The 15,382-nt window shown below is 39.4% G+C and overlaps 1 protein-coding gene across 4 annotated transcripts in view; it reads right to left on the reverse strand.

The window, feature by feature from the left end:
* The window catches only part of LOC104613159 (protein IQ-DOMAIN 10), a 30,682-nt gene that overhangs the window by 14,442 nt on the left and 858 nt on the right, over nt 1-15,382 (reverse strand). For 3 of the 4 annotated variants that reach the window (XM_010280871.3, XM_019200451.2, XM_019200452.2), the window contains exon 2: nt 11,764-11,873. In XM_010280871.3, coding sequence (XP_010279173.1) covers nt 11,764-11,838 — 75 coding nt within the window. In that variant the 5' untranslated portion in view covers nt 11,839-11,873. Of the gene's footprint in view, nt 1-11,763; nt 11,874-14,865; nt 14,887-15,382 lie in introns of those variants that run through there. The other variant, XM_010280872.3, reaches the window with a different exon arrangement.

Genomic DNA, 15,382 nt, shown 5'->3' on the forward strand with positions numbered 1-15,382 from the left:
CACCCACTGACTAATAGTCGGTCAGAGCTAGCCGAGCAACGACCAGCCCTCGAAGGGCCCCAAAAGCTCCCGAGACCAGAAACTGAGCATCCCAAAGATGAGAGCTCAGAATATGCTCCGGCCCCACTAGTCGAAGACTAAAGATCTCGGTCAACCCCAGACCTCGGCCAAAGTAGGGCTGAGGAATTGAAAAAAAATGATGTATGTATGCACACAAGTTCAGACCAAAAAAGTTTCATTAAGCCATCAGTACAACAGGTTAAAGCTCAGCATATCGAGCTATTACAAGAACAGGAAAAAATATAGAACCCCACAGCCATTCAATCCTCGGCGGGGGGATCAGTGGCCTCGTCACCGTCCTCACCATCTTCACCATCCCCGTCCCCATCGACCTCCCCATCAACGAGATTGTTAAAAGCAGGTGGAGCGTCTAAGTCATACGCCTCCCAAGTCTACGCAATCTCGCTCAGCTCTGGGTAGTGACGCAGAGCCTTCCTACGGAAGACGTTGAATCCAACTTCAAAGGAAGCTGAGGCATACTGGTCCATCTCTTGTCAGAGCTCTACCGAGGCCTTGTACTGATTTACCGCCTCCTCGACGGCCTCCTGCCTTAGCCGCTCCTTCTCTGTCTTCAGCTCGGTGATCTCCTGCCTCAGGCCACGCACTACGTTCGCCTGCTCAGCCAACTGGGCCTTCAGCTCGGCCACCTCCTTCTCCAGCGCAACTGACCGCTTCCTTGCCGCCCGAAGCTCGGCCTCCCACCGGCATCAGAAAGCCCTTCCTCAAAACCCGACCGAGCTAAGCCCTCGACTTCGGAGCTCGGCACACCATGGCCGAGCATTACAATGGCCTCAACACCGAAGCTCGGCCTCCCACTGGCATAAAAAAGCCCTTCCTCGGCACCCAACTGAGCTAAGTCCCCGACTTCGGAGCTCGACACACCATGGCCGAGCATCACAATGGCCTCAACACTGAAGCTCGGTCTCCCACCAGCATCAGAAAGCCCTTCCTTAGCACTCGGCCGAGCTAAGTCCCCGACTTCGGAGCTCGGCACACCATGGCCGAGCATCATAGTGGCCTCAACATCGAAGCTCGGCTTCCCATCGGCATTAGAAAGCCCTTCCTCGGCACCAGGCCGAGCCAAGCCCTCGGCTTTGGAGCTCGGCACACCTTGGCCGAGCATCATAGTGACCTCAACACTAAAGCTCGGCCTCCACCAAGAATCGAAAAGACCTCCCTCGACACACGGCCGAGCTAAGCAACTATGCAGCATTTCAGCCGAGGAACAAAAAGCCCTTCCTCGGCTCCACTAGGAAGACAGAATTCGAAGCTCAGCTCGACACCTCGGCACCTTGCCAAGCTACACAACCGCGTAACACTTCGGCCGAGCACACCCCCTCCTCGGCTCTAGAACTGGGGGAGTGGTGTTCGGATTCTGAAGTTAGAATTCTTGGAGTTCTGCAGCTGACGATTGAAGGACTCTCCGGCCACAACCCACATTACGTGGACCTCACATTCTGGCAAACACCGAGGAACATCAAGTGGATCAGACGCTCAACCACACTTCATGCCTCAACTTCAGAACTGGGGGAGTGGTGTTCGGGTCATGGTTGAATTGGTCCTGAGGGACACGTGGTCGCCCCGTCATCGCCCAGTCAGCCCGACCACGTCGGTATAGCTCAGCCAGATCCGCAGCATACATGGCCTCAGCGACCTAGGCCAGGCTACACTATTACTGTGGCCCCCCATCTTATCCTCAAAGCCATAGCTACACGTCACGTGGATGAGCATAACTACAGACAAGGAGGAGTAAGGAAGACAACTCTGCTGGGGAATAGGACTCTATCCCAAATACCTCGGCAGCCAACCTCATCCCGACAGCCTCGGAAGCCTAATCTGACCAAGACACGGACCTTCGGCTATAAAGAGATACTCCATGCTCAAGGTAAAGGACCCCAACTTCAGATACCCATACATCTACTTAGCTCGGACCAACACCCTTTTTGCTCGGCCTGACCATCTACCACCTCCTACTGACTTCAGCGTCAGAGTACCTACCTGGGGATAACTCCTCGGGCTGACTTCTCCTTTCTTGACCACAGGTCTTATAGCGCGACCTCGTCCTTGTAACTCGGCACCGCCCTGTTGGCAAGGACTATCTGATTGCTTTCCTCAGTTCGTGCACCACCTCGGATTGATCAGCATCAGAAACGTAGCATTAGGCATATTTTGGAAGAAGAAGAAAGCGTTGATTATATCCTAGATAAAACTGCTCTTGATGTGCTTATCGATGGTTCTCCTTTAACTGAGATACATGAATATAAAAAATGGGAGAAAGATAATAAGAAGGTTAAGTCTTGTTTGCTAACATTTATGGAACCAGATATAGAAATTATTTTTGAGGATTATAAGAATGCCAAAGATTTGTTTGAAGCTCTCAAGGAATCATATAGGAAGGTAAAGAAACCTATGTGCAATTACTAATTGAAAGATATTATGGATGTAAAATAAGAGAGGGAGAATCTATAGTTGATCATATCAATAAAATGAACATAATAGCTAAAGAGTTGGCTGCTACAAATAACCCCATTCTGGGTAATTTTCAGGTTTCTACTGTCTTACATAGCTTTCCAGATTCATGGGAACCTGTAGTAATTGCCTTAAATCTGAAAGAGCAGTAGATATGAAAAATTTGCCCACTCTCCTAGGATTAGAAGCAAAAAGAAAGAATAAAAAGAATATGAATAATCCCATAGTTGCAAGTTCTTTATTAGCTGAAACCTCCAATGAAAGTGGGAAGTTCCAAGGAAAAAGCTTTTTTTTTTTTATAAATATTCTAAGGCAAAAACTTTAAACCAAAGGGCAAGAAGTTTCAGAAAAACAACAAATTTAAACCCTCAAATAATTTCAAGAAAAACAAAAGGAAAATGCTTTGAACGTGGAAATCCTAGACACATTAAATTGAATTTCCTTGAATAGAATAAGAAACATAACTCAGAAAATAAAAAGATTGTTTTTGTTGCTTCTATGGATTGGTATATTGACTCTAGCTCTTCTCGACATGTTTACAATAAAAAAGAAGTTTTTACTGAAATGAAAGAAATGAGAGATGGAGAACATGGGAAACAATACTTTTTGTGATGTACTTGGTGTGGGAACTGTGAAAATCCCCATCAATAATGATATTGTTTTGACTTCAACTAATGTATTGTATGCACCTACCATAGGTGCAATTAGTTGTTTGTACCTCTCCTTGATGAGAAAGGATTTGATGTACATTTTAGGGGAGGGAGAGTGTCTATTGGTAAACATGGGCATAAAATTGATGGATTGTACTGCCTTAATGCTAATAAAGCCATGAATGTTTTAGTTTATATTGATTGTGTGAACAATGTGATTTATGATGGTTTCATTTAGCACATGAAATTATGTCAAATAAAAAAGAAAAAAATGAAAAGAATGTGTTCTAGTAGATTACTCCCTAACTTGAAATTTGATTTCAATTATTGTGAATTTTGTCTTCAAGGAAAAATGTCTAGGATGCCATTTAACAAAGGACAAAAGTCTGAAACATTGCTAGAAATTATACACTCAGATGTATGTGAACCTTTGAATGTGAAAACCCATAGAGGAACGGAGTACCTTTATAAATGAACATTCTAGGTATGGTTATTTTTATTTAATTAAAAGGAAATTGAATGTATCGGAGAAATTCAAGGGGTATAAACTAGAAGTTAAAAATCAATTAGAAAGGAAAATAAAAATTCTAAGAAGTGATGGGAGAGGTGAATACATGTCTGAATTGTTTGAAGATTTTTGTAAAGAAAATGGGATTATTCACCAATTAACCATGGTTTACACACCCCAACAAAATGGAGTTGCAGAACATAGAAATAGGACACTCTTAGACATGGTGAGATCTATGTTAACAAACTCCAATTTAGGATATCATTTTTGGGGAGAAGCATTAAATATGCCATGTATATATTGAATAGAAATCCTACTAAAATAAATAAATTGACTCCTTGTGAACTATGAAATGGTAGGAAACTGGACTTGTCAAATTTAAAAGTTTGGGGATCAACTGTTTATGTTAAAGTTCCAAACCAATTAAGAGGTAAGATGGGATAATAAGAGTACTAGGTGCACATTCATAAGATACCCCGAAAATAGCAAAGGTTATTGGTTTATTAATCATAAAATAGACGGAGCAATAGAATTAATAGAAAGTAGAGATGGTGTTTTTTTAGAGGATGAAATAGATCCCAAAGATAAAAATCAGTCAGAAGAATTATTTGAGAAGGAAAAAAGGTAATGAAACTCTATGTGAAAATCAATCTCATACAAAAGAACCTGATACTCTAACAAGGATACAAAGAGAAAGAATGCTACCATCTAAGTATAAATATTATTATATGATGCCAAGTGAAAAAGATGAAATCTTAGAGGACCCTGAAAATTATGATTAGGCCATGAAATCACCAGATAATGACAAATGGGCTGAAGCAATTAAAGAAGAAATAGACTGCACTAACAAAAATGAAGTTTGGGCATTGGCGGACCTACCAAAGGGCAGGAAGCCAATAGGATGTAGATGAATATTAAAGAAAAAGTTAAAATTACATTGGAGTGTAGATAAATACACGACAAGAATTGTGGCTAAAGGGTTTACACAAGTAGAAGGCATAGATTATGAAGAAACATGCTCCCTTGTAGTCAAATTTACATTTATTAGAATGCTAAGGTCCTTGGTAGCTCATCTTGATTTGGAATTGATCAAAATGGATGTAAAGACAGCCTTTTTAAATGGAAATTGCATGAGGAAATCTATATGACCCAACCGGAAGACTATATTTTAGAAGGAAATGAAAATGAAGTATATACTTAAGAAATCCCTATATGATTTGAAACAGTCTTCTAGAATGTGGAGTTACACACTTCATGATGCTATTGTAAAACTGGGTTTTGTTCCAAATGCCTTTGATCATTGTGTATATTACATGAACAGTGGGAGTTCTTTTGTTGTTTTATCATTATATGTTGATGATATTTCGATTGCAAGTAATGATTCATTGATTTGAAAATGGTTGAAGAAAATAAGAATTGGGTAAAAAGTAATTTTGAGATGAAAGACATGGGAAATGTTGATTTTGTATTGGGCATAAAAATAGAAAGAGATAGAAAGTCTAAAAAACCTGTCTTTCACAACAAGACTACATAGAAATCATCATTAAAAGATTTAACAATGGAAACTTGCGAAGGAATGGATACTCTTATCTATAAGAAACTCGATAAGGAAATGTGTCCTAAAACAGAAAAAGAAAAGGCTTAAATGAACAAGATTCCTTATGCACAAGTTGTAGGTAGCTTAATGTATGCAGTGCTATGCACTAGGCCTGACTTATTTTATGCAGTGAACCTTGTGAGTTGTTTTCAGAGTAACCCGGGGCTGCTCATTAGGCAATCATTAAGAGAATACTAAGATATTTGTGACTAACAAAGAATTATAAACTAGCCTATTGTTGTGATGAGTCTGAATTAATAGGTTATTGTGATACTGATTTTGCAAGAGATCTAGATGATAGAAAATCTACATAAGGTTTCATCTTCCTTCTAGGGAGCAATCTCTTGGATCAGCAGAACTAAAGTTGCATAGCTAAGTATACAATGGAAGCAGAATACATTGCCTATAGCTCAAAAGCCACTGAAGCAGTCTGAATTAAAAGATTTATTGAGAGTTTAGGGATTGATGGTGCACCAGAAGGAACTATTATGATTTTCAACGACAATGAAGCTGCAAATAGAACAATAATGGGGAAGTTGGACCCAAGGGAAACACACTGATCTTCAATATAGATACTTGTTAGATGTTTACCAACGGAAAGATCTCCAGGTAGAATACATGCCAACGAAAGATATGGTAGCCGACCCATTGACAAAGCCCATTGGAGTTAAAGAGTTTTAGAGCCACATTGCTTCAATGGGGCTGGGGGCACCAGATCATCTTGGACCTTAATGGCCAAGTGGGAGATGATGAACTGCATGGCTATAGGCCCTCATGATCTGTGGTGGAAGTACAAATCCATTTGGTCAGTGGTAATAGTCACCATCATAGGATAAGTCTCTACATGTGAACACTACACACACATGAGTTTTTTCTAATATTATCTATTATTATTATTTTCTTAAAAATGTTTGTTTGTTTTCTTTAATTGTGTTTTCAGCAAACCACATGTGGAAATGTCTTATGTGAATTGGACTTGCCAAGTCATCTATATTATTAGTTTGACTTGGATAGAGTCAATGGTATCAGAGGTCTGAACGCTCCTTTCTGGAAGGCAGCTCAGACGTCGGTCCGCTACGTGGCCAGTTGAACTGCAAGAAAATGGAATTGGAGGTCCTGGGGTACTTTACTCGGTGTGGGCACTCCGATGCTTAAGTCAGCGAAGAGTTTTTGTAGAGAGCTAGATTGCTAGTAAGTATGGGAGTTCAAGAGCTAAAACACGTGTACCTCACAAGGATGATGGTGGTCTCTTTATATAGGTGAGCTTCCGTAGTCCTCACGAAACACCTCCAAGGTCATCGGCCTGCCAGATTGGGAGTTTGTTCCGTACCCGAAGGCGAGCTCTATGCGAGTGCATAAAGCTTATCCAGCCAGGTCTATCTGATTCGGGCGGGATATATATAAGCCTTGCTGACGAGCGATGTGATCCTAAAGAGATCGGAGACAACTGGCTCCCTTCTAGAAGGGCACTACATGGCACCTCGGCAGGTCGGGACATGACAAGCTGCTCAGACCTCAGTCTTAGCCAAGGTACCTGAGGTGCCCGAGCTGACCTGGCTTGCTGAGGTGTTCGGAAATGCTGAGATGTCATCTAATCATCAGGCCACTGCACATGTCCGCATGCTAACAGGTCGGATCAAATTACCCCTCATCAATTATTATTTTCTTAAAAATGTTTGTTTGTTTTCCTTAATTGTGTTTTCAGCAAATCACATGTGGAAATGTCTTATGTGAATTGGACTCTTGCCAAGTCATTTATATTATTAGTTTGACTTGGATAGAGTCAATGGGTAATTGGCAAGCTCTTAGGAGAGAATCCTGCCCATAGAGACACTTGTCTCAACCAGGAGGAGTTAAAACACAGCCTAGAAATAGTTTGGAATGTTTGGAGAGAAATGAAACCCCAACTAGTGGCTCTTCTAACGTTTTGATATTTTTTGGAATAAATAGGAGAGCTGATTCAGTTTCATGTGCTAGTAAGAGTTAAGATTCAATTCTGGTTATATCCTAGTAGCGAACTTGTCAACAGGGACTGGTGTCTTTCACATTCATTGGATCAACACTTAATAACCTTCTTGCAAGTTGAAAAGTCCAGATCTGCAAGGATCTTCAATACCCCTTTACAATGTTTTCCAAGAGCCAACCCCATATGATGTATTGACCTTAAAAATATAGCATTTGGAAGAAAATAATAGGCCGGTTCCTCTGAGAGGGAGGTGCAGAGGCAAGGTATTATTACTAGACGTCCAACTAATGTAGCCATGATGGACTGGGACCCCTAAGCAGGCCCATTATCAGGTTCCTTGTTTTTATGCTCTGGAGAATGTGTTGGGGAGATATTTTGCAATTTTTATCTTTATTGTGGCAAAAATTTCTTTGCAAGAGAAGGTTCCTGTCCTCTTTAAGAAACCCTAGACGTGCTTATCTAACATGCTCCTTCTCTATAACCTCTGGCTGTGGGCTGCTGGAGTAGGTCTCAAAGTTGAACTGAAGAATGAGCCATGGACCATGGTATGGTAGGCTGGGCTTGAAATGAATCAGACATGCTCTCCTTTCTTGGGAAGCAGACCTACCTCTTTACACCTTTGGGGCTCATTGACACTATAGGGGATTTATAAGCTTATGCATCTACGGCTAGGGCACTCCCCTTAAATGATGATTTGTTAAAGGGATAAGTTTTTCAACGATATGGTGGAACAACCTTCATGTAGCTGACCCCATATAGTTGGGATAAGGCTTGATTGAGTAAAGATTACTCAATGGCCTAAGGCTTTCAAGTTCTTCATTCCTCAACTTATAAGTGTCTCTAATGCCAGGACCAGGAGTACCAGGGGAAAACATTAAAGTTGAGCTTCTGATGCCCATAAAACAGAAGGGGAATCCAAAACCTCTGAAGATGAGCTACTTATTTTACCCTTAGATATAGTTCCCAAACAGTGGTCAACATGCATTGCTCTAGATAATGTTATTGACAGATTCAAACTTGTCAAACATTCAATAACATGCATTGCTCTAGATAATATTAGTCCCTCATATTGCATATATAAATGTGTAAAGTGATGATGCCCTAGATTTTCCTTTTTTCTTGTAAAGAAAAGAAAAATAGGAGTAGAGGAATCATATATAAATCTTGTCAAGGAAGCTTGCTAGAAGGGAAAGTAACCAATGCTTTGAAGAAATTTTTAGAAAACCATCCTAATTGCAGAATCAAACATAAACATTATGAAAAATTTTCAACTCCATCCTTTGGCAGAGCCTAGACATGAAGGACTGCCCCCCAACCCCCACCCCCCCCCCCAAAAAAAAAAAAAAAAAAAAAAAAAAAACGAAGGAAAAAGTTTGCTTCTAGCAGTATTTCACATCCTTGTTAGACAGTTTTGCATGCCCTTAGCTTCAATCAGAATGATGTACTTTATGAATTTATTGTAAATGAATAAAGATACATATTTGATTCATGTTCCCTTGGTATGTTTCTGTGTAATACCCTTAAACTGGACACCTAATGAGACTCGTGTTAGTTTAGAATGTTCACAGCCAGTGGGTCGGTCTGGGGAGACCTATCCTGACAAGGCTGACACTGTAGTGCCACCAAGTCGGTTGGGGTGGCTTGTCTCAGCTGCCAGGGTGAGACCCTAGGCACATACAGTGTAGGATTCATTGAACCTATGAACTGGACCAGATTTCTAGTATTGCCCTGGACCTTGAAGATTGATGGGCAAAATTGGAAAGTTACACCCGACCCCTAGACTCGATTATGATACTGCACTAGGTGTCGGATTGGGCTATCTTTGATGTACCAATCAGTGAGATCCTTAGCGGGGGTCAAAACCTGGGTATGTTGGGACAGTCCGAGAATTCATCTCAGTGGGTGATCATAGTGACAGGATCAGCCCCTTTGTCGGACAAAGGTAATGATCGGGGATGCACTCTCACTGATGGAAACCAAGACTGCCGGCAGCCGATTTCAACCGTTGAGATTTGTTTTGCAAAATATATTTTATATAAGATATAAAAGTATATATGTATGGTTTCTAAATTATTTGCAAGAAGGTTTTAATTCCCGGGATCCATTTAAGTGGAGAGTGCAACACTGTTCCTTGCAGCCGAGGGAGAGGTCCTCTCTTGTCGGGCAGTGTATGATCATTATGGGCTGAGAGGTTAAGTGTAAGACCATTGAGGATAATACCTGATGGGCTAATCTTGCATCTGCCCACAGTCCCTGGGTGTTACAAGGTGGCTTGGCCCAGGGACCACTTAGTGTAAGTGTTGGGCCCATAGAGCCCATTTGATGGGTTTCAGGGGGTGCACTGTCATTAACAGTGTATTCGGCCAGGCCTTGTAACAAAGGCTGGGCCGAACCCATGTGGCTGATGTGTAGATCAATGCTTGGGTCCCACGCCATACAAGGAAGCCCAACTGGGCAGCAATTTGGAAGCCTTTTGAGTACATAATCTTAAATGGGCCTTAAGCCCATTTCGAACTGGGCTGATTTGATCAGTCATTTAAAGGGGGCGAATTCTAAAGAGGGTCAGCTGAAAGGATTGGGCTTAGACCCTATCCACTCAGAGAGTCCAAGATCTAAATGGGATTTAGATCTGGAAACCTCCTAATTAGATTAGGAGACAGATAAGATAAGGGTTATCCCTTATCACTAAGGGACTTCTAACCCAAATATGATTTGGATTAGCAGCTCCTAATCTGATTAGGAGCTGATCCCTTTTGAGATTATAAAAGGGGAAGGGGGCGGCAGCCTACTACACAACAACATCCATAGCATTCTTCTCTTTGAAGAAAGAGAGATTGAGAGATTTCCTACATACTGCGAATTCTCTCCTACCGCCACCTTCCTGCTTTTGCCATTCCTTCAGTTCGATCTCCAGTTCGCAATCAAGATTGGATCTTGATTTCCATCTTTTAGGGAAAAGATTGGTTGGAGCTGTACTCAAGTCGTCCAGTTGATCCTTAAGAAGGGTCAAGTTCTTTTGGAAGAACGTTGCTGATTCTGCTCCACCCTGCACTGCGCCATCTTCAGTGGGAGCAGTCTTTGGATTCTTCCTTGGGCGTGAACACCTCCATTGGGAGATAGTATTTCTCCGTATCAGGTATAATCCTCTCCCACTCCTTTTGGTTCAGATCTGGTTCAGTTTATGGTTCAAGATTGATCCTTGAAAATATGATTTTCTAAATGGGGAATACGATTCCCAGTTGAAGGGAGAGATAAAATTTTTGAAATTCGCCCCTTATTCCGCAATCTTTGGGCGTCCATAGGATGGATCTCTCATCCCTTCAATCCTTATAGTGTAGATCAAGATCATATCTGTTATAGGATCATGACTATTATATTTTCTTAGAGTGTAGATGAAGATTATTCTATTATAGGATCATGACTATACTTTCTGAGGTGCTATAAAGTAATGTTTCTAGACCTGAATCAAATGTCAAACTGCCAAAGTTAGTAGTCATATCCAAACTGGTTGGACTATCCAAACTGCCAAAGTTTATAAACAAATATGAACTTGTTGATTTCCTTTTGATTTATAAATGTTTTCAAGCATTTAAATATCTAAAATAAGTAATGTTGAATCAAGCAAGTGTTCACTGGATTAAACAAAAATAGCCTGGTTTAGTGCCAGGATGACCATTCAATAAGTTCAACATTTTGTCCCATTACAGGTTTCAAACATCTAAAAGGGTTCATCATCAGCCTACATCATATTATGGCATCAATTTGTGGCCTAATAGAAACAATATATTATATTGGCACTTGGCATACTTATTTTGTGTTATAAAGGCAATGGATACAATTTTCTGCAATTTTATATTCCAAACTTTATATAAGGATTTATTTATTCATTTATTGGATAGGAAATAGGAACATTTATATCCATTTACAGTTTAATGTTCTAATAGAATCAAACAGGAATGATACTTCATTTCTTTAATTGTACATAGTCTCTCCATAATCATCAAATTAGAATTCTATCACTGGAACTTAGTATAATAAAAATACTACAAATTGGAGAATTATAAACAAAATATTTGTATAAGAAACAGAAAGACTATATATCCCCTAGCTACTTACAGCCTGTGGACAAGTACTGCTGACCAAAAGACATCTCAAGTAACGGGGTATTGTCAATGTTTGCAAGTTAGTTGGTTAGGTAGTTAGATATACACAATCAAAAGATAGATAAAGACAGACCAGTACTAGATGGATAGATAGACCTAAGGGAACAAAAGGGAATCCATTCAAATTAGAGAATTCATGTACAATCGAACCCTGCTAATTTTCTCAGAGAAAAAGTGTTTCATGTCCCATGAAAACTTAATCTTCTTGATAATCTGATTTACTTAAAGCAAATATCTATTCCATTAGCAATGTTAAGTAGAGTGCCAACACTTATTTCCTTATAAAAATAATGGCCTACCAAAGAAATAAGCAACTTAAGTATCGTAATAGTATTCCAAGGAAAATTTACCTTGACTTGCTTCAATCTGTCTTCCTTCTGCTTTCTTAGGCTAATTATTGCCTTAAACCAGTATCCAGAACCCATTGCTATCTATCTGGTGTTGGATGAGTACATACAACCTAATATGAACCAATGGTCAGTACACTTCTCTTGGGCTATAAGTGGACATTTTAAGAAAAAAGGAAACCAGTTTACATGAATAAATAAGAGAAGTAAAAGTTGAAGGTTGATGGCTAAATAGATAAATGCATATCAAAGTCTCCCTGATACTCTGGTCACACATAAGTTTTCCTGCTTTGTACACACAGAAGTGATTTTTGTGAACTTAATAATAGGTAAAAGTATGCATATCCCTTCACTAGAAGCAAGAAACCTAATTCATGATTATGAGCGAGGAAAACTGGTATATTGAAAAGAGATGACATAAGAATTACAAACACATGAAAGATGTAGGCATTCGGGACTTCAAAATTTATAGGCCCATAGTTAAACTTTTAGTAATTTTAAGAAACAGTAAAAGAGACACTGGGTCTTAATATCCCAACTGTGTCCAGACAGCAAGTACCGAGAAAAAAGTTCCCCCAACAATCATATATGCAAGGATCCAAAGAAGTCTAAACAAAACTAGTTCCAGGGGTTGGAAAACACCGTTGCCCCTATTTCCTTCAAGCAAAAGAAAAATGCCAGGAAGGCAGTTGCTAAATGCAGCTCTATGTGGATAACATACCTGAGAAAAATTATCAAATACAGCAACTTTTATCAGCCCTGTGGATTATATATTCCATGCCTTTCAACATTCAATTGAATTTATAGAAAAGGCAAATGAAAACAGAAGAACACGTTGAATGAAAGACTTTTTCTTTTTGGGATAAGGCACAGCAACCTAAATCGCTAGTTGTCACTTAGATTTGGAATAGGTTCAGTTTGACCCAATTAGGAAGTTGGTTCATGATAATTCATGCAAACATATTTAGCCCAACAAATATGCTCCTTTAAAGAAAGAAAACTCTAATCAAGACATCACCAATTAAAAGGTATATGAGACATGATTCACAAAACAATAGATAAAACCTAAAAGATGGGAAACTAGAAAGTAAGTTCCATAATTTTTCCTAAAATCTTTCACACACACATGTAATCAATGAAACCCATACCAAAAGAAGGTAAATCATCTACTTACGCATCCATAAAGACCAATCAATGCTGATTCTAGCTATTTTGGGCCTTGGGAGGGGTATTCAATAAGGACATAATCTCCAGCAATTTTGCTCTCAGTGCAAGGGCATAGACATGTAAAAGGCCATAGACCTGGTTTAACCCATCTTGAACCAAAACTGAGTCGGCCCAGTCCAACCCGGGTCACAGAATAGCAAACTGAGCCAAGCCTTGAATTAGACATATGGACTAATCACTAGTGGCTGACAACTGGCCACCTATGTTGACATGGCATAGTTAGAAGATTCTATAAACCATCACAAATCACATTTAAGAAAGAGGAGAGAAGTATATAAAGGAGGCTCATTCTCAAATCCGAGGGAAGATCTCCTCTCTCTCTGCTCTCTCTTTTTCTCTCCCTCTTTCTCCTCCCCACTGACTTTCACTCTCGCTCTAACTCCAATCTCTGCCTTCCCCACCACTTCACCAGAGCTATGACCAGTCTGATCCCTCTCAAGAGGGCATGTAAAGCAGCCCATCAAAGGATCTGGGCACTCCTCTTCTTCCTCAACCAATTCACCAAACCACCGCCACTCCTTGGACCTTTCATAGATTCAACGGTTATCTCCTTGTCCATGGCCAAACACTCAAATTTGAACCTGCATTCTTGTGAATCTTAAGTATCAATGCAGCATAAAAGGTGTAAATAACATACCTAGCCTGAGTATCTCTATAATATGTAACATGTATACCAAGAAATCCATACACTAGTTAACAAGAACATGAACCTGCAGCGAACCAAAATAGAAGCCTACCCCAGCTAATTATGAAGTATGGTCACAAATCAAACCACACAAACTCAGAAAAATAGGTAACCATGAGATAATAAACAATGCCTTATACTTGTATTTTTTTTTAAATGATGAAAGAAAGAAAAAGGATTATCAAGAGTCATTAGTTGTAATGTTATCAGTTTGTTCTATCATGGAACTAATAAACTACAAAAAATGGATGATCTTCACAGTTACCAAGTAGATATTTGGAGCAACACAAGCACCAAAAGGAATTAAGCAAGCTTTCAGTACTTCAGATGATCAAACAAAATGTCTAATCAACATGATTTTCAATTGCTGTTTCCTTATCCCCTATATTTGATGATATAGGAAGAAATACTGCTAATTTGATTATGCATTCCAATTATATCGCTTGTAAATCTCTGAAAGTTACAATTGTAACTGGATTCAATGTAATATGCAAGGATTTTTCTGAGACATGTTTATGTCCATATCCACCAATAATCTACTTTTCTAGCAATATCCTTCCTTTTCTTGTCCAATGAGGCACGTAAATTAGAACCAAAAAAACTTCCACCCTAGGTGATTATCACTTATTATGGACCTCCTCTTGTTCCTACCACCAGCTTTTCTATCATTATAAAACTTATAAAATTGGAAGAATATTGCATCTTAGATGCTTATAGGCACCCACACTTCCTGGAAATTTTAGAAGCAGTACTCAAGTACCTACTCCCATTTATTTAACTCAATGAAGAGTAACAAGGATTCACTTCCCAACAAGTGTGGGAAATGTACAATTGTAGTAACACAAAATGGCTCATGGAATCTCATATCCATCCATCACCATCCTTAATAGAAAATAGAATATAATGAATCTTCCTTTTTATTAGAACTGAAAGCTATGGCACTTCATGCATTGTCAGAGATCCTAACTTCTATCTTAGTAACTGTCAATTGCATCTTGAAGCAACCTAACACCACAATCCTGCTTGTAAAATCCATAAGACAACCAATCCATATGCAACATCTTGGACAGTTATTGTCTATTTGGAGTAAACTCACGAGTGCCACTACAGACAGTTGCACCTAAATGGAGTTCACAGTTTAGTCCTTAAATTTTCCAAATAAAAAAAAAAATCAAAGGGAAACATAGACTCACTTTCACACCTTTTTTCCTTGGCAATCCAGTCTTATACTTTAAGATATTCCTTCAGAACTTTGCCTCAACTTTCTGTTTCTCTCTTATTTTCTGTCAAACCAAGCATAGCTCAAGGAAAATGCAACAGATATTCCTTGGTTCAGTCCTAGCTATCTTTCCAAAACAAAATTTGCAAGAGCGAAAATAACTCAATCTCCCATTATAGGTTTAAATTTTAATGGAACTGAATACAGGAATAAGAAAGGCATTGATGAATAAGTTATTGTATGTGCTTTTAAGCATGAACAATGAAATACAATACCTATTACCATTTGAATCATGAAAATAAAATGGTCAAAGTTTCAATGTGTTAGATATGTTGAGATCAGAGATTTTATATAACTTTGTGATCTAAAATCTTCAAGGTGGAAAAAATTTCCCTACATATTCTAGATAAAGGAAAGCACACGTTATCAATCTAACTAGCAATAATTGAGATCTGCCTAAATACCTTAGACCCAATTTTCTTTAAAATAAA

The sequence above is a fragment of the Nelumbo nucifera genome, chromosome 1, assembly GCF_055504915.1.
Source record: "Nelumbo nucifera cultivar China Antique chromosome 1, China Antique-T2T, whole genome shotgun sequence".
NCBI classification, from domain to species: domain Eukaryota; kingdom Viridiplantae; phylum Streptophyta; class Magnoliopsida; order Proteales; family Nelumbonaceae; genus Nelumbo; species Nelumbo nucifera.